A 21,058-nucleotide genomic window follows, 5' to 3' on the forward strand; every position below is an offset into this window, starting at 1 on the left:
TTTGTCCAAACCTGAACATTTGACTGCAGGTTCATTTTTCTATTTTTCACCACTGCTGAAACTATGAGAAAATGGTATCAGGGAAGGAAAAATTCCACTCAGTCATCGTATCTTTCCTCCATCAATGCAGATTATAACATTCTACATAGTATATGTGCTGCTCTTCCCCAGACATGTTTGAAATCTGCTTGGGAGACTTCCAGAACCTCATAAAAATCTCAATACCGGGAATTTCTCTTGGGATTCCCTTATTAGGATTTATTTTCAAAAATATATTTTATCCCATTATTTCCAGCCACAAGCACTTGTATCATTCAAAATAACGACACTCCATTACACTCGTATTTATTCTCTCCAGGTATTTATGAGAATGTCTGAAGAAAGCTAGACACAGTCTCCTCAGCCTCCTAAAATTTTGCTATTTTTCTGCGAATTCCCCCTCTGCTCAATCTTCAACATCACTCACACAGGTGGCTCCTGCTGCTGAGCACAGAACCGCAGGTGTGATTTTTCCAGAAAAAAGGTAAGGTAATTACTGCCTCTTTGCCTCATGATGCACCAATGCTATACATCCAAAATTGCATATGCTTTTGCTGCAATAGCTTTCCTCTCCAACTCAGCATATCCCAAATGTGCCACTCTCGAGACACTGTCACATCTGATGCCTTTCAGCCTTTTATGCTTTCCAGATTTCCTTCTCTCACTGAACATGTATCTTCTAAATTACCTTCTCCAGTTAATTGCCTCAACTCTCCAATTTACACCTCTCAGTATTTGGCAAGAGTCCTACTTCCCTGCCAGTTTTCCTTTCCCTCCTTCATCCTACCTGTAAATTATTTCCTTGTTCTTCCTAACATATCTGACTTTATTAATCCATTTTGTTTTCTATTTCTGAACTCCTTCCCCTTTCTCTAAAAGATTCCTCAGACTCAATATATTAATACAAAACTGAAAACTTCGGTTTCTTGCAGACTTCACTGCACTCAATATGGTTTCATCGGCACACACTTTCATGCAGCGCTTTTGGATATGATGCACTTTTTCTTCTGCAAGTTTGTACGGAAGGGAGGAAGCAGAGACTCCTGCAGCACCACTGCGAGATGGAGACCAAAGTGGATTCGTGACCCTGCTGCTCTTTCCATGCTGGCACATTTGAACATTTTCTCCTGTTCCACCTCATGGACCCAACTTTTAAATCTCCATTAAGCTGCTTTCCTGAAATTTAACATCTTTCTACCAGCACAGTCTCTTTACCATCCACATTTGAAATTAACCTTTAATGGTGAGTCTCTAGGGTCTTAATCAGCCTGTTAACACTGGCTGTGTAAATATCCGAACCAGTCCAAAATCATGCAATCGTTATCCAGTATAGTCAAAGGAGATGCTTTTTGAAGAGTTATTTCTTTCTGGGCATGAACTGACCAAAACTAGAACAAGAACAGCTGTCAAGTACTAAGGTCTGTTGGCAAAGACCTGTGGGCAAGGCTGCAATTTTCCACAATCTTCCAACCTCATTACCTGTGGCAGTAAGCAAGGAAAAAAACCAGCCACAAATCATGGGAATAAAAAAATTCAGCAAAAGGTGAGCAAGGAATGATAACAGAGAAACATCGAGCTTCATCTAAGACCCTATTAAATGTAGATAGCCAAAAAAAGTTTGATTTTGACAAAAACTAAAAAAACTAAGAAAAAGTGAAAGACACGTTTCTTTTGGCACCTGAGCTCTGCCTCTCCTTACAGAGGCTCTAATAGCTGTTTACCCACGAGTGCACACACACTCAATTTGTGTTCCATAAGCCCTTCAAAAATGTTGAACTGATCTGGGTAAATGCTGCCATTTTTGCCTTCACTGGGAGCAGAAATCTTGCAATCAGTGCAATATTCTAATCCTGCCTAGAAATTCTAATTTTAAAGCAGACAAAGGTAATAAAATATCCGTACCCATTCACACCTCTGCCCTACACAGTGATCTTACTTATTTCACTTCAAGAAACAGCAGGGATTAGATGGAAAATACAGAAGTAGGGCAATGCAAACAGCCCCAGCCCGTATTCCCTGTTCTTCTCTACTGAAATGCATGAAATAGCTTTATGCCTTAATGTGGTTCATCTTCCTCATTAATAAAAGATGAAAATGCATCTCTGCATTATTTAATATACTCTATATATCCAACTTCTGCACATGCTTCAAAAAGGCTCTTCAGTCCCTGCTCTCTCCAGAGCAGCATTCAGGTAACTCAGTCAAAAAGGTCCTAGGCAGCAGAGGCTGCAGGGCCATGGCAGCTTTACCAGATGTATTCATTTATGTCTAACTTGTCCTTAAAAACCTCCAGTGATGGATGCTGCGGCATGCCCGGGCAGCCTCCTCCCCTCCTCGCACATCTGCATAAGAAGTTTTTCCTAATTTTGCTTTTGAAATTCCCTGCAAATAGAAACAGTTGCTTCTCTGTGGATGTGAAGAAAAACTGAGCACTGCCCTTGCAATGTACTCCCTAATACCCGCCCTCTAATTCGTTGCAAGAAAGTATGAGAAATGTTTCATGTTGCTCCTGATTTCTCTTCAGGGCTGTCACACTATCATAACTTTGTTATTGACGTAACACGGCACAAGATGAAAATTAGGCCTTTCATCTTACACCATCACACACCCTCTGAAGTCCTGGCTCAGGCGGACACCTTTCATATCGGGCCCTGGAAACACATTTACCCTGAGGTTAACCTTTTATACCTCGCAGTGGTTAGCTTTTTGCTGGGCCCGCACAAGCCTTTTTGCTGCTTCCACAGATAAAAAAATTGTTGCCCTCCCTCAACGTCACGTTTTCTGCCATGAGAAAATCAAGGCTGTGCCTTGCCTCATTGCCAGCCAGCTGCTCCCAAACCTTGCTATGCTGCCGAGGAGCGGCTGAGCTGGTCCTGCAAGTGGCCATCCCAGCCTCTTCAGTAGGAGATGTGCACAAAGCCCTGCAAGAGCTCAGCTGGACCTCAGCCGCTTCTTTCCCCAAAGCAAGATAAAGCAAAGAAGCTGATGAGAGGTGTCCTACCTGTGGGTTCTTGGGGAGCTCAGGACTGTTCCCATCTGTTTTCCTTTCACCAGACACTAATGTTGTCTTTGATTTTTGCTACTTGCTTTGTTTGTTGTTATTAAAGATGTTCTTTTGTTCCCTACCTTCTCGCACAGGTCTGTCCATTCATACAAATCCTGATTTTTCTGTCTGCAGGTACAGAATTTAGCTTAATTGCATAATTAAGATGTCCATCCTTGACTCAAAACCCCTATACAAATCACATGAAAAGTACACACTAAAAATTTCCTAAGTCTGCAGGATTTACAGCTGAGAGAACTAGGCATATTATAGTAGCACAAGTTATGAACTTTCAATCAAAATGAATGCAAATATCACAAAGCACATAGACCTTCCCTATGCAAAGGTACACTGGTAATAGAGGTTTAGAGACAGAGTTAAGGTTAGTGGGGATAGACCCTCGTATTTCCACGAAACACACTAATAAATAAATAACTTCAAAATTATCTTACTTTAAAATTATCTAACTGAATCCAGTTTGCTACTGTTATTTTTTTTAAAAAACTTTTCATTCCCCTCTTCTCTTTCAAGTTATGACCAGTTATTTACAGCCCAAGCTCTGCTTCAGTTAATTGTTTTGTCTAGAAATACTAATTAGAGATCAGCAATTTCCACCGATGTCATTACCACAACAAATTTTAAGGAAGAGCCTAGAAACATGTTTCTTCCTCTTTTTCAGAGGCACATACAGCTTTCAGAGTGACCTTCTCACACTGAGTTCATATTGACTCAGACATCCTTCATTCCTCTATATTAGCATTTCTAAATCACAGAAATGACATCAAAGAAACCATAAGGGTCTGACTTTTATCACCAAAATAAATTCTGATATAATGTACTCTTTGCAATACTTAGGCACAATAAGACACATGATTAGAGCACAGTATGGTTAACAGCATACCCATCGTGTCTTGTTAACTGAGGATGCATGGTATACTCCCACTTAAAATTTGAACTTTGCAGCTTTTATGGGTTTAATTTAGACTCTTGGGTCTACATATGCATTGAAGATTGGACACATAACATCCGTGACTGTTAAAAGTGGCTGCACACACAATCACTGATGTTTAATAGAGAAAATTAGCTTTTTCTAATTTCATTTCCGATAACAATATCTTTTGTTTCAAAAAAACCCCTAGCCCACAGTTTAACTAAAATGTCCTGAAAATGACAAATGTTTGATTTTTGCTTTAATGGCATGACTCTGAAAGAAGCAGAGCAAAGCACACCTAAGCACATGGGAACTTGGCTGAAACCAGTAGGGCTACTTATACCCACCAGGATAAGGATGTGCTCAAATGCTTTTCTGGATTGGGACCAGAATCCAGTAGAATCAACCCTTAAGACCTATTTTGAGTGCAGACATGCGCGCAGATTTTAGGTGGGTTAAGAGAGACTGTTATTAAATTTGTTTGACAGATCCCTATTTAAGATGCAGATTTTACACACCAGATGCCTGCCTGAAGCTGAATATTTCAGGGGGAAAAAATCAAACAAAATGGTTGGATCATTTCTGAGAAAATACATAATTTGATCTGAGATAACCTAACTTCTGAGTTTTTTAACTTGCAAACTTAAACTGTACCCCCTCATACTTCTTAGCAGCTCCATAAGTAAAATACAGAGGAAGATATCTTAGTCTCTTATTTGTGGGTATATCATATGTGTGTTCATGCCATAGGTTGAAAGCATGCACTGTTTTAAATGTAAATTTATTTTTAGTTATTAAATTAAATTCCAGGAGTAGAAATACTTTTTGGATTTCTATATACAAATTTGGTCTCCAAAATGATATATATATATTCACTGTCCCTTGTTAAGAAAGAGCCAAAACCATCTCCTTCATATAACATTCATTCATTAAGCCTAAAAATGCCTGGTGTTGCCTGATGCAAATAATACAAACAAACCTATGAAATGTGTTTTTTAATTAAAAGCCCATTTTGTGATCTGGCAATGTGAAATAAACGGCTATCAGACTGTTAAGTCTGACAATACTGAATTGGCTCTTTGTCTATGGCACAGATTTCACACTTATCTGCATGCTTAAGTGCTGCGCTGGACAGAAACTAAATGCCAGTCAACCTTCCAAAACAAACCCGCAGGGGACCTGGACAAATGCTTGGTATATCAGGGAGTTTGCTCTAATAAGATGCTACATCAGATTAACGAAGAACTATCCCATTTGCATTCAATAGAAATAGACAGTCATTCTGTGGCAATTATTTCACACAAGTCAATGTTCTGGTATCTTAAAAACCCCTGCAAAACCCGGCAAATGATGAGAAGGGCAAGCCATATGCAGGTCAGCCTTACACAAGGGTCTGCGTAATTTGGCTATCAATGAAAGAACTCTTTTTTTGCCGCTGGATCTGCTCAAAACGGGTTTGTTACAGGCAGGGTTTGTTCCAATGCACTCGGGCTGCAGTGCAAACTTAAGTATGATGCCTTGAAAGGCAGGGGGTGATTTTTTGGTCATGGCAATGGTGGTTTTGACTCAAGTTGGAGGAGGAGGAGCAGGCCCTCTGTCAACGCCACTGTCAGGCTCTGATGGTAACTGCACACACTCGCTCAATACACAGGCAACTGCTGTGGCAACAGTAAATGCTTCACCTTGCCATGCATGAGAAGGCGTATGGTAAGCGTGACATTGAGACCTCCTTCAGTCACTTTTGTGTCCTTCGTGTTCATCCTGGCCTTGTATCTTCAATACTTGAAAGCAGCTTCGTTTTTCTTTTTTTTTTTTATTCACTTAACCTACGAAGACAGGGAGAGAGAAAAAGAAAAAGTACCATTGAGTGGCTGAAGCTACTCTGAACTGAGAATATCATGTTGTACAAACCAATTAACATTCCTCCCTTTGATTTTCTGGACTACACTTTAGTTCTGAAAAGGCTCCTTTGATTATTATCCCTCCCCAACCAACTCTTTAGCCCTTCACCAATTACAAGATAAACTCCCTTCTGAAGCCTTAAAAATTCTTTTAACTTCCTGTATTTTGAAGCTGAAAGTACAGAGCACAATAGAGTGAAATACAATGTTTTCTTCTGAACAGCACTTTCTCTCTGTTATATGCAATGTGTGTGTATATGCAATATGTATGTGTTTTTACATGTGCCTGGTGCTGTTTTAATTTTTCTCTCTGTTACTATCTCTTTTTTTTTTTTTTTTTGCTCTTGCAGAAGAGATATTTTTGTTTTCTCTCCAGCAGGAGAGAAATTAATTCTGAGCCTAAACACTGATCCCTGCCAGCAACAGCGGATGACACATTATCAAAGACATCTGAGTAACTAAGAGCCACTTGCTGCTGTAAATCTGGGCACTGTCTGACTTTGTTTTTGTCTACCAGACCCAGAGGTGGCTCAGTCCCTCAAAGGCCAGAGCTGAGCTTCAGCCCTAAGTAGAAGGAAGATTTTTCTTAATTCCTAATGACAAATTGCAGATTTTCAGTCATTTACAAAGCCATAAATATCCTAAAATGCTAATGAAAGCTGCAAGGGCTGGCTTTGAAGGGATAAAAAAGATGCATTATGAGTTTATTAATGCACAGACATTTATCAGTATAAAAAAAAAAATGGGGGCAGGAAGGACTATTACCAAAGGCAGGCAAATTCCACAGTAGAAAAGGCTTAGATACCCCTTATTTGGGTTTGTCCTTTTCAGGACTCTATCTTATAGAGACATCACGCCTCTCAGTAACCATCTCTTATTAATGACACCCTATTAGCTTTGCATCTTGGAGCTTCCCAAAAATTTGGCTAGCTTGGGCACTGGCTAATGAGCACCCCTAGGGACAACCGTTTTGTGGCTCAGAGCGTACAGCAGTGTCTCACCGGGGTGGCAGGCTATTGTCCCCTTGCAGAGACTGCTCAGGCATGGGACCAAACTACTGGAGGGATCTACGAGATCATTCCCCTAAAAATGCTGGAGGTAGTATCAGGCAGATTGTTTCACCAACTGATTAAGGTCCATCTTAAGAACCACTAAGCACTGACGTACTAGACCAAAGTGAAGCCCATATTAGTTGAGCATGTTGTGTGTGAGAGAAGTCAACAGCAATGCTTAAAGAAAGAGCACAAGAAACATGTATGGAGTCATCCCCGATAGACTTGCTGAGCTGCCAGCAATCGGCGATTCAGGGTCTTATGGGAGACTGCATCCAGACCAGCATTTTCAAAAGCCATTGGTGGACCACTCCTCCATGAGTTTGTCTAATCCCTTCTTGAATCCATACATCTGGTCTCCAAAAGTTCTGGTCCCACAGATTAATTATTAGTGTGGGAAAAAGTGCTCCACTTTATCTGGCTTAAATCTGCTGACATTTTCCCTTGTTACACATTTTGCCCTCTGTGTATTATCTGAGGACCATCCCAGAAAGTCACTCCTCTGATGTGATGATGCTTCTCGCTTCAGCCTGAGCCTGTAAGTGGCCAAGCCACTCCTGATGTTTTTGACGCTGGGAAATGCACTGGAAGATGCAGAGTTTTCTCTCAAGTCTCTGCAGGAGGACTTAGGACCACAGAGAGCTTCTGTGCCTTCGGTGACTGCAAGAATAAGAGGCAGATATGCTCGAGGACAGGTGAAAAGAAAGAGGCAGAAAGAGCAACTTAAGCTTCTCCTTCCTAAAAGCAAGCTCATTAGTTGCTACCACAGAGCAGCTCCCGCCTACCTGCTCCATTGCCAGGGCTGATTTTCCCTAACCCAGCGTGGACTCAGTGTATTTCACACCATATGCTCTACCACCTAGACCACAGCCACTGAAAAAAAATCCCATTTATTCCACATTTCTAGGCTTATCACTTACATTACATATCACCTATCCAGATGGAGAAAAGCAGAAGAGAAGCAAGGTGCCTGGCTGAGAAGGCAGAGAACAGAAGCAGCCTGGCCGTGCCTCTGATGCACCATGCGTGCAAGAGGGTGAGAGGAAAATGTCCCAAGGCAGCCAGTAGGAAATGACAGAGGAAGGTATCGGGCTGTGTTCTGCTTCTTTAAGGTTAGACAAGGACTCAGAGTAACATCTGCAAGAGATGACCACGACAGTCCCTTCTAACAAGTGCAGAGGGAGGAGCAGAGGAGGAGACTCTAGTTATTCCCAGACTAAGGAAGGGAACGGTCCCATGGTGCTCACCTGCTCCTTGCTGCTTGCTGAGGGCAATGCTCTGGCTCTGACAGCCCAAGCATTTTCTGCTCAGCTCTGTCAAAAAAAAAAAAAAGCCCAAATGCCAAACAGGACCACTTTGGTACATAAACAGTAGAGTACATCTCAGCATTCTAGACTTTACGGGAGCATTACTGGCCATCTGAGATCTCTAGAAACCCATGGTAGCTTAGGGCATGCTTGGAAGATTTCACATAATGGATGTGTTTCAAGTAGAAGCAAGGTATTTAAGACCTTCTGTGGACCAAAATTCAGTGATGAAGGTACAGCTGTGTTTCTAATGAAATGTATTCCCATGTGGGAAAAATAAACCCAGACTAGATACAAGTTTACAGTTGCCATGGCCTTTTACTACTGTGGTGCTACAGCACTATGCTCACTTTGGGGAAAATTTTGGAGGAAAGCCTTTTCCCAGACAACAAACCAACTCCCACCCAGGCCTCACCTTTTCCAGATAAAACCTGGGGGGAAAAAAAAAAAAAATCTGTATTTTTAGCTAACGCCTTTTGGATTCTTTTTAAAAACAAGGATTAAAAATGAAATTCCACCACAAATATTGTTAAAAATATGTCTTTGCCCCTCCTCCCACAAGCTCAAACACTGGCACCTGGTATGGAGAAGCAGAACAGATGTCTGGGGGAGGGCTGAGAGCATGTGTGCCTGCAAGGAGTTAGGCAGCTGTGTGAGATACAAAGGGAATGAATTCAAAAAGGCAACCTCACATGATAAGGAAGAATATGTGAAACCTATACATATACCATGAAGAGAGAAGAGTTTTTACTATGCCAGGTCATTTACAACTGCCCCAGTTGTCCTGAGAGTCCAAGTATTCTGGTAAAATATTTACAGCTTTATAAAGTAAACCTACAGGACTGTTAATTACCTGAGTATTTCAGTTTTAAAGACAGATTAAAATAAAATGCATTGTTGTACTTTATTATTTTTAACTAATTAAAGCAAACTTTTCCACAGACATCATCGCAAACACGTGCTGGTCTAGATCTGTGTGTGCATGGAAATGTCAGATGATGGCACAAGGGAGAGAATGGTTTCCTCTACAAAGCCTCCTACCAGCCAGCAATACATCCATTTATTTATAAACCTACTGCTGTAATATATGAGCACATCATGAATATTTAATCAGTAAAATAATTTCCCTCTCCTTTGCAAAATCAGCATTTTGAACATTTTACTATGTTCCTGGCTTTTGTGTGCTTCTCTGTGTGAGCAAACAGAGGCTAAATACAGAAGGCTTTCCTTTCTCAAGCTCTGTCTGACGAGGTCCCATGGCTACTCCGGAGGCTGGGAGAGTTGAGTCTCAGACTATGAAAAAAATCCTTTCCTAATGCCAGAGGAAAGTCAGGGGACTCCACAGGTGAGCAGAGAGTATTGTGCAGGCAGTTACAGTCAACGGCATGGCTGAATATTAAGAGCAAGGGTTTATGCATTTTACCCTGCGTTCAGCAGAGAGCTGGCAGGACAGGAGGACGGCTGGACAGCATCCTCCTTCTGACCTTGGGACTCTGGACAAGAATGCACAAAATCCAACATCCAGGGTTCTGCAGCTCCAAGTAACAAGCAAAAAAATCATGCCCAGGGAACAAAGGAAAGTAGATCACATCAGATAGTTCCCAGCAAACAGCAGATCTTTGCCTCCGGTGGGGCTGAGCGAGAACTTTTGAGGACATTTCCACTGCTGTTTATCACGTAAAAAGTGAAAATTTCTCTTTAGGCAGAAAAAGGCATCCAAATGCATTTAAAAAAAAAAAAAAAGCCTTTTGAACACACCAATAAAATGGACATGTAGTCTTACGCAAATTCTTTTATCTGTAAGTATGTGTTTCTATGCATTTTCAATATTAGGTATCCCAAGTTGGCATAAAATGGCATGTCCTATATGCTCACTATTCATTGTGAAGGAATTTTCTAATGTGGCTTTTCTATAATTGCTGGTAGATTAAGCACCTAAAACAACAAGCAGCTAAGCCACGTGTTCATCAGACTACTACAAAGAAAACACAGTTCCTCAAGGATTTTACTGAATTAATAAAAGCTACAAGATGAACTACACAACCAAAGGGCAGTGACACAACCCACACACGCACACACATGGAGGTTAGGAATCCAGGTGGCCAAGGGGGTAGTGTGGGATGGCTGCCTGAAACCTGAGACGTGAAAAGTCAATCTCGTGACCCCCTTTCTTCATACCTCTCCAGCCTACTAATCCCCTCCCAAGAAAATAAGCAGACCATTGCAGAGAACATCACTGCACAGTGCTGAAAAAGAAATATATATATGTTTTAAATCTCTAAGGTGACCACTTCAGGCATGCGGGATAAGAAAGCCTTTGACTTCACAGCAGGCAGGGATGCCAAAGATGAATAAAATCAACATAGCACCAAGGTAGACATCAGGCAATTGATCTCTGAGTTTAAAGCCACAATAAATTATTTGACATCCGTGAATCTGCCAAGAAAGCTGCTCGTCTAGAAGATCCAGAGGAATGAGAGGGAGGAGGGAGAGAAAGAGAGAGTGTGTACAGGGTGAAACGGGACAGAGCTGCACAGTTGCAGAGGCATGCTGGAAAGGAGAGAGATGCAGAGAGGAGAGAAGAAGAAAGGCAGGGAGAAAGAGAGAGATGAAGCTTCAGATGGCTGATACAGGGAATAATGTGAGAAGAATCACTGTGGAAATAAGAACTGCCTGAAAACGTTCAAGGAGCGAAGCCTGCTCTGGTATGTGAAAACTTGATCGTATGGCTGTTAATTCTGAACCTGTCAGGAAAGACGAAACTGGTCAGAGCACCCAGCACAGCAATACCTGTGCTTGAGCCTCAAAAGGGACTCTTGAACCTAACTATGGTGCTTCATCACCATCAACAGAAAAATGTAATTATGAAGAAAGCAAGGAAGAATCTACAGGTAAAATTAAAAAGAACAAATTCCAGTTGTTCCACTGGAAGAAAAAAATTTTATAATAAAGAAAAAAGAATGGGGGAAATTATAGCGACATTCAGCAGAAGCCATGTCTAATTTAAATGCGGACACTAAAACTCAGTCATCTAGTTCCCATGTATCTGTAGGTTTAGAAAAAGAAAACTTCAACAAGGGAAACATAAGAACATCCAGTCTCTCACAGTAAATCTGTCACTTCCATAATATACGGAAACATCCCAAAGGAGGGGTAGCTGAGCAGATGACCAAACCATAGGGATGGGGGCAGGAAAAGACAGGGGCTGAACAAGGAGACTAAGGCATAAGCAGAGTAACCCAAAGACAAACAAAGAGAATTATCATGAGTTATGAAGAATTGGAAGTTGGACAGTAACACACTGATGTTACGAAAAAGTAGTTCAGAGTTTGGTTTATCTAGCAAGAACGCTTAAAAAAAATGTTATTCTTAAAAAAAAAAAAGAAAAAAAAGGTAGTGAGGGTAAATAAAGACGACTGGAGAAAACTGAAACATGGGAAGCCATGAAAAGGCTGTAGCTAAGTCCTCTTGATCAGAAGCCCTCCAGGTGGAGGGAGACCTCCCGGGAATTGGAAGAAGCACACTGCCAGGGATCATGATGAGAAGAAAGGGCCTGTGCTTTCAGCAGAGCAGAGATCCTCGGGGACAGATTTATGCTACTTATATGATTTTAGTCTTTCATTTAAACTGGAGGGAATATAGGAAAGGAGAAGGAGACTGAAAGCAACGTAAGAAAATTACTACAGGACAAGAATTTATGACATTATCAATAGAAATCGACACAATCAACCATAAGGTTTAAAATTAAAAAGCAGCTGTCTGCCACAGAAAGGCTCATGCTATCAAATGAAGAAATAACTGCTTTCAAGTTCTTTGATAAGCTAAGCAGTTATTATCTATGGCTTTTCACTTGAAAGTAACATCTCTGGATGTCAAAGGCCTAAACAGTGTAATTATATAGAAAAACACTGGCACAAGTTAAAAAAAACCCTCACAACTCAAAGTGAAATCAAAAGCAAAACCAGCTCCAGTTGTATTATTTTGTTTCTTTTCAGAAATGGTGAAAACTGATAATGATCAGCAGCTATTTATGGTCTCAGCTGAAGCAAAACAAGACGATTGGACATTTGCTAAACACACACTTCTTGAGTTTATGTGTCAACTGAGGGATGAAGACGTCTACTGCTACTAAACCATATCGTTGTGAGGTTACTAAGAACAAAAGGTTCACAGGATGCCCACAATAACATAAGAGTAATAATGACGACAACTCTTCAAAGGATTTCACTCCCAATAATAACTATTTGGAAAAGGAGAAATGATGCTTTGAAGCACTCCAGTTTTATACAGAAGCCTCACCAGGAGAATCTGATTAATGAACAATAGCTAAGGAAGCAGGTGCAGTATTAACCTTTCTACTATACCAGTTCTATCTCCCAAATTACTAGAGAGGACTGTACACAAAGGAATGAGATTATACATTTTATTCACATCCTTATCATTTATATCCCCAAAATAGATTTAATGTTAATCTCTAACTCTTTAATGAAGTGAACTAGATCTGCAGAACCTGGCTCCATTAAATCGTCATATCATGTCCCATTTTAAGTAAGTTGATAGTTGGGATGGATCCAAAAATCCAGAAATGAGAAAATTAATTCCTTGTATTAGCAGAACAAAGCGGGGGAGGGTGTCAGTTGGTAAAATGGATTTTCACTAAAAGATAAAATAAGATAAAGGAATAGCTCAAGAACAAAATTTAAACAAACACTAGAGAGAAAAAGATTTCAGGAAATTCATAAATCATATGCTCAGAGAGATCTAAATAACAATTAACTAATAGGAAAATAAGCTGAATATGGGCCACTGAAAGAGCAGCAATTGAGTATACAAACAGATATACAAAATATCTATTTCACAAAAAAAGTGGTAAAATATTAGCTCAAAAGTCAAAGGGGATTAAAGAGCAGCACATTATTCCACCAGTTAACAGCTACCAACAAAAGACAGTTACACACCTTAGCAAGCCATGTGATTCTTTTAATAATTATTGTAAAAATTTCTGTATCTCTGATATGCTAAGCTCTGTAGTTACTACAGATATCTGGATGTATCAGGTTTGCCCAAAGATGTGAAACTGTTAAGGAAATAACAGATTGAAAAAATAGCAGAAAAACTTTTAAAGGCAATAGCAAGTATAAAAACTGGCAATGCTCCAGGAGTGCTGCCTTTCAAATGTAAATTTATGAAGTATGTAAAGCGGTACTAGTTTTTCCTTGAGGGATATGTTTAACGCTATTTTGTCAGTGGAAAAACCTATCCTGCCTATAGAAGAAGCTGTCTTTGTGTTCTCCCTAAAATGAGAAATGCCCTTACCCTATGCAGCTAACATAGTTACGTCTCATTTGCTGAAGATCACTAGATGTCAAATAATATTTCAAGAGAACAGCAAAAGATTAGAGACTGATTTTTTCTATTCTCAACTGATGGATGTTTAGCTGCTGAACTTGATATATATGAGCCCCATTCTGTAAGTGGACCACTTTTCCTCATGCTGGTCAAAAAGCATATGCTTCAACCAATGGCACTGTTTGTTCTCTTTTTGATTTATTAAAGGAAATGTCCAGCAACATGTTTATTGACTCTTCTACTTATAACATTTTCTGTAAAGCCTTTTGAGTAAATAATATGGCATCCGTGAATTTATTACAGGAAGAAAACTCACAGAAGCACCATAAAGACTGTTGTCTCATTGTTCACAAAACTATTTCCTAATATAAATATTCAATGATGAATTACTTACCTAATATAAATTAATATCAAAATATTATGCTGTGTGTGACTAGACAGCTACACACTTTGCCAAAACATAGGAAGTTATCTCTTCAGAAAACATCACATGTCAAACAGGTAGTAAATGCTATCAAATGCTTGGAATTCAAGTCTCAGGAAATCTAGAAAAGCTGTATAACGGCCCGCAGCAAATGCCAAACAGATCTGGGATCCTGAGGGAAGTAAGTAATTTCCATGCTATGGAAAACACAGTGATTATTTTGCCAAGGATATCTTTCACCTTTCTAAGTCTTTTTTTTTTTTTTTCTTTCTTTCTGTAATTATTCCAGAAAGAATTACCTTGGCAGGAATGCAGAGAGCATCTTTACCATTTGCCATGAACTAAAAAAAAACACCAAAGCGTGCATGTCAATACTTTGTACAGATCCACTAGCCAACTAGCTCTTCTGCATATGTGAAAAAGCCAGGTAGCTGAAAGGTCTTTTAGATGGAAGCTGCCACGCTAGACTAATGAAACATAAATCCCTCCAAAATTAAGAAAGTTGTGGCAGCCCACCATAAATTATTCTGTACAAGTATTCTCCAGGAGGATTCAACATTGAGTTCAGGACGGACCAGAAGGTGCTTTCTTTCCTGTCCTAATGCCATGCAATGCAATTAACTGTAAGCTTTATCATGCACCTGGCAGTTTGCAAGATCAGGGAAGACAATATACGCATATGGTAGACCAGCTATTTACCAAAGAATAATTTCTAATCATAGCTTTGAGCACAAAATCAGCTTTACCTGCCACTTGATCTTGTGGCTCCAAAACCCTCAAGTTAAGCACTGTGTTTCTCAAATCTTTCTTTGTTTTTATGTTGCTCAAGTTTTAAATAAAATTTTTGCTTTACTTGCTTATGTTCAACTAAGAAACAGACACTCCACTAACTTGCATTAATCATTCCGTATAGTCTGAGAAAATAGATCTAATAAAGAAATGTACATGTAAGTCACAGTGAAGGCGGGGAAAAAAATTGAACAGACCATCAACAGTAGGAGAGTGGTCTCTCCAGCACAGAGATGCTTATAAAAATGACCTACCATACAATAAAAGATTTTCAGTCCACACCTGTTGCTGAAAAAAAACTAGATTCTGATGACCTAAACATTGTGAATGTGTGTTATATTTGTTAAATTGTCTCTGCCCCCAAAAGTCAAATGCATGACTTCGACATTTCATCAATGAAATACTGTTATTTTGAAATAATGTTTCAATTGTAATTTTACCTCAATTTATTTGAAAGCAAATAAACCAACTAAAAATGTTCCAGGACAAACAAACTTTCTTGTTGATTTAAAAATAAATGTACTTGCACCAAACAAAAGAGAGTCAAGCCTAAACAGATGTCCTTTTTTCCATTTTTAAAAATCTCTAACAGAATAATCACTCACATGATCTATTTCCAAGAAATTTTAAGTGAGAAAGATTTATATACATATATAAAAAGATATATTTTAATATTGTATGCATATATGCATAGAATATGGTTAAATGTTGGAAAGTAAGCAAGGTACATTTTTTATGTGATAGATGTGGACAAATGTTAAAAGATTGCTAGGGCATAATCTAATAAGCAAATATTGAGAACAGCATGACTTTTTAAATGAATTTTTTGTCTTTAGTAAGAATAGTCTCACACCCATAAAGAAGAATTATAATTTTCTTTGTCAGTACATAGAAGACTAGAGAGAGCTTCTTATTGATCAAAGAAAAAAATGCCCCAAACCAGTAGAACAGTTCAAGAAATATGGGAGCTTCTTTATGGGGAAACGTTAACCCATCAAGTATGTTCCTGCTGGGCACAGAATAAACATATTGTATGTTTAGAATTTGTATGTTTAGAATTCCATCAATATTGAAATTACATCTGCCGTAGAACATATATTTGTCCAATCTATTTGTAAATTAAATGTTTTGTAGACATATCTGTTTTGATAAACATGAGTCAGTTGTTTCACTCAATCCAGGATAAAACACGGTTGTTGATTAGGGAAAAGAGGCTAACGATAATAACACATTTTACCTTATTAAACAGAAAAATATTATATATTGATATAATTGAATCTCTGACACAAACAAGCCAAAATATCACTTTTGAAGTCACCTTAATTATGTTATTTACAAGGCTGTGATTTGAAAATTCATCCAAGCTCCCTAGATGAATAAAATAAATACTCATTAAAAAAAAAAGGAAATTAATACAGCATCTAAGGGAGGGAAGAGGATGAGCCCCCATCCTTCTGTCAGAAGAGGATTGGTACCAGGTCTCTGAAATGTGAGTCACAGACCCCCTCCTGCAATAACACACTTGCTTGAGGCAAGGATGGATTGGGAATCATCTGAGAAAGAAGAGAGAAACTGGCCCAACAGGACCACAGCTGTAACTGCTGCAAATATGGCTGAGTGCTGTGAAGACTTCCATCATTCACAGGGGTAAAAGGAAAAACAAAAAGCAGTGTTGCAATGTCCTGCCAGGTTGTTGGAATTGTTGCCTTCAAAAGTCATGCTCACAAGATGAATATTTAAGTTCTCAATCACTGGTGGTTAATCAAAACATATAGCATTATAAGAATTTCACTCTGAAGCCCAGGACTATGCAGTGGGTAAAAAAAGCCAGTAAGTTCCCAGAGCTTCATCTGAAACTAGATTTAACGAAAAAAAAACAACCAAAAAAACCCAACAACCAGCCCACAATAAATGACTCTTTCATGGGCAGTCAATACTCAGAGTAAAGAGCCAAACATACTTAAATCAATATTTTTGTCACTGATTTAAACCAGGAGAATCTTTAAAACTCAAAAATAAGTCTAATTGATGAAGTATTCAAAAGCGAAGAAAAATCAATTAGTTTATTTATTAATGACTTCAAAATGCCATCTGTAAAGTGAATCACTATATCTTGCTTTAGCACTGGGAAAAACCAGCGCTAAAGCTATCCATTTGCTACTTTTGTGTAACCTATACAAAGAAAAGAGTCTATGTTTGCATAAACAACTCATTTGCTTCGCAAAGCTACTGAACTGAAACAGCGCTTCATGAAGTATCCGTTCTTTTGCCTATCCTTCAGTCCCGTTCTTTACAAATACATGCATGCAGACATACATATATATATATATATATATATATAAAAAATCATAGAATCATGGAATCATAGAATCATTAAGGTTGGAAAAGACCTCTAAGATCATCCAGTCCAACCATCAACCCAACACCACCATGCCCACTAAACCATGTCCCTAAGGGCCACATCTACAGGTCTTTTAAATACCTCCAGGTGATGGTGACTCCACCACTTCCCTGGGCAGCCTTTTCCAAGGCCTGACCACTCTTTCAGTAAAGAAATTTTTCCTAATGTCCAATCTAAACCTCCCCTGGTGCAACTTGAGGCCATTTCCTCTTGTCCTATCGCTAGTCACTTGGCAGAAGAGACCAACACCCACCTCACTACAGCCTCCTTTCAGATAGTGGTAAAGCGCGATGAGGTCTCCCCTCAGCCTCTTCTCCAGACTAAACAATCCCAGTTTCCTCAGCCGCTCTTCATAAGACTTGTTCTCCAGACCCTTCACCATACGTATATACAAGCTCCCCGACCAGTTTCAACATTTTGAAGAGATACAGGGATGTCCGATGTTTCAAGTTCACACAAGTTTCATGGAGCCACAGCCTAACCAGAGGCACAAGGTCATGGTTCTACTGCAGGAAAAGCTTTGGTCTGAACCCAGGTGGGTCAGCAGATGCACACTGGTCACTCAGCAGCTCACAGCCAGCCACACCACGTGCTCTCCTCTGCTCACAGTGAGCATCAAAAGAGAGAAAAGTGAGAGAAGGGGGCTCTGGAAGTGAACTAATACAATCACTAAAAAAGCCCCCATGTTCAGAGGAAGTCCCTAGAGAAGGTGCTTTAAGCAGAAGGATACACATTTGATTTTTTTTTCCAGCCGCTCCAGTAGCTTTGTTGCTCATACGCAACCCTACTGCCTTTAACGGAGTTTCACACATGTAATTGGATGTGGAGTTTGGTCCTATGTTCTTTACAAAAACAAGACAAGATCTGTGTTAATGTGAAGGATTTGATGCTGCCCTTACCTTCCCACCTTTGGCTTGGGACCACAAAGTAGTCTATTTGCTCATTTGAAGGAAAAAAATCAAAGATCAATAGATGGTATTTGTTGACTTATTGCAGAGACTCCAGAGATGTGTTGAGGAATAGGTTACTATTTCAAAAAAAAAACAAACCAAAACAAATTGCTAAAGTTTTGGTAATATTTACATCAATAACTGGAAGAGGGCATTAGCAGTGCATTAATGACACCCTTAGATGACACTCAATTAGAAGGACTGTGGGCATTATAAAGGAGAAGGGCTCAAATATGAGCAGGAAGATGACAACCTGAAAAGAAACACAGCGAAGAAATGTATAACGGTACAAATAGGGGAAACCAATTCTTAATAGTGAGTCAAATCCTGAAAGCACTAATGATACAAAAGATTTGGGGGTGACAGAAGACTGCAAATTAGAGGTTGAAAACTTATACTTTGGAGCAGGAGAAGAGGAAGCAACCATGTTCACTTAACCATATCCTGTTTCATATTTGGATCTGAACACTCCATAACCACAGGAAAAAAAAAAGAAAATGCTGCAGTTCATTGAGAGGAGAGTGGAAAAAACTACTAACAGAGAAAATTATACAAAGGCAGAGGTGGAGCTTAGCTGGTAACAAATGAGGCAGTATTTGAAAAAGGCTACTGATACTGGAGGGAAATGGGAAAAAGGAAAGAAACTAGGATGTTGGCTGATGCAAGGGCAACTTAACTGTATAAAAAGGGAAGCTAAATTTCTGCCCCAAAAACCTGTTTGGGGTATCTCTCAGGCTGAATGACATTCTCCAGAAGTGGCAGCGCCTGCAGCATTTCCATGTAGAAAGATTGCATAAAGCTTCCTGGAAGCCGTATAAGAAATATGCTGAAGTCAGCCAAGACACTCAGCACGGGCAATGCCGGATCAGGTCTTAAACAGAATTTAGACATAGAGTGCATATTTCGTAGGAAATTTCATCTCGCAAAGTTTGCTTTCATTCCAAATTGGACCAAAACATCAATTTTGGAAACAATTAGTGTGTGAATGTGTGTGTTTGTGTATGTTTTAATATTTTTTGTCAATCCAGAGAAGTTATTTTTCTACAACTAAATTTTTGTACAGACTTCAACTTGCTGGTTTTATGTTCTGTTATGTATAATACGTCTCAAAGTAAAAATACCTCTTTTAAATGGAAAACCAAAATGGCACAATTTTACAACCTTGCGAGGGCAGTATGGACAGTCCTTATCAAAGTCTTTCATTTAAATTTTTAATAAGGAAATCAACACATTCCCACAGAACGTTTAGATATTGATAATCACCAAAAAAAAAAGCATTTGAAAAATTTCTACCTGCTCTTCTATAGACTCACTTTGTAACGGAAAGGAAAGAGAGTCAAATGAACTAATGAGATCTTTTTAATCTCCAGTTTCCAAGATTTGTACGTTTTCTGTCTCTCTCCATTTTTATAAGAGCCCTGGCATTATCCTATTTAAGTTAGGGAGAAGGGGGATGTTTTAGAGATTTTTTTACTATTATTTAGTGGATGAGTATGTTAACTTGATAAGAGAAAAAGGAGGTCATATAGTATTCAAGAGGATACAATACTTGTTTTCTTTTTTCCCCTCCAGTACTCTGTATTGAAATCTGAAAAGCCCTGTTTCAGATTCTGCACTTTGCTATTGCACATGTAATAATAGGACACACTGGCCTTTGATACAATTCTCTTCAGGGAACAAAAGCTTCCTTTGGCACAACTACAGCCACTGCTTGTTGTAGGTTACACATGTCTTTCCAGTCAAGCATGATTAATAACTGTTAAAAAAAATGCTCATGACCCATGGCAAGTATTCTTTCAACTATAATACCAGCATTACGGGCTCTGAATCTCAGTAATTTTAAAATGTGCTTCTACAATGGAACTATAATTTAATTACTTTTTCTGCAGCCTGTTCCATTTTGTTTCATCACTTTGATTGCACCATGCGTTTGGCAGCTTATGGAAGACTGCATCTGCCTCCAGGATTATTTCACTGGGCTCTTTCGACATCTGTTTCTGAAAATGACTTTATTTGCAGTGGCATAAAGAATAATCAGAGACTTGTTTAATCCAGATAAATTGGAAAAGAGAGAGACACAGAGACAGAGTTGGAGGGGGGGAAGAGAGGTGGGAAAAAAGAGAAAGCAAATCTACGCTGCATGCTGCAGAAGACATCAGAATAATCTGACCTGTTCCTGTGCTTCTGAAAATGCTGTTACCTGATGGATGATATGATACATGAAAAGATGAGTCACTAAGTCAGTCCCTTTCAATGTTTGGGTGGAGTTCACAGATGCAATACATCAGACATTCTAGCTAAATCTTCATGTTGTGCTTGATCAGTTTAATATAATTTTCATGAACTACATTTGCAACCTCATCCCTTGAGAATCACAAAGCAGTCTGAAATGATCTGTAGCAGTTGACAGAAGTCCCTATAATAAACGAGCTAAACCCAGGCTCCAGCATGACCTGACACCCTTCCAAACGCAGCTACAGCCAACACCTGTTGCAGAGTGCCATAGCACCAACCGCCGAGCACAGAGTTGAGCAGTCACCCTGATGGATAACTTCCCACATAACATCAGACGTGAACTGGGTCACCTGTGTATCAGATGAGGAAGGCGTCTCTAACATGCCTGTGCCTGTATCAGCTTGTATTCAACACAATGGAAATCACCGCTGGTGACCGCAGTTTATTTTTGTGTAATGGGTGGGTTTATTAACTCACAAACCTGCAAACCATTATAAGCACTTAAAGACGTTCTCTCTAACAGATCACAGGTGTTGGTCGGGTTTTGTTTTGTTCTTTATTCTTTTTATTTACTTTTTGCAGGGGGTGAACAAATATTTGTCAAGAAGCATCCATTGCCTCAATAAGGAAGTGCCGC

At 39.3% G+C, this 21,058-nt stretch overlaps 1 protein-coding gene across 1 annotated transcript in view; it reads right to left on the reverse strand.

Annotated features, from left to right (window-relative positions):
* The window catches only part of LOC142078970 (poly(rC)-binding protein 3-like), a 137,488-nt gene that overhangs the window by 44,301 nt on the left and 72,129 nt on the right, over positions 1-21,058 (reverse strand). The window contains exon 3 of the mRNA XM_075142345.1: positions 5,696-5,839. Coding sequence (XP_074998446.1) covers positions 5,696-5,773 — 78 coding nt within the window. The 5' untranslated portion in view covers positions 5,774-5,839. The remainder of the gene's footprint in view (positions 1-5,695; positions 5,840-21,058) is intronic.

Source organism: Calonectris borealis, chromosome 2 (assembly GCF_964195595.1).
Source record: "Calonectris borealis chromosome 2, bCalBor7.hap1.2, whole genome shotgun sequence".
NCBI lineage: Eukaryota > Metazoa > Chordata > Aves > Procellariiformes > Procellariidae > Calonectris > Calonectris borealis.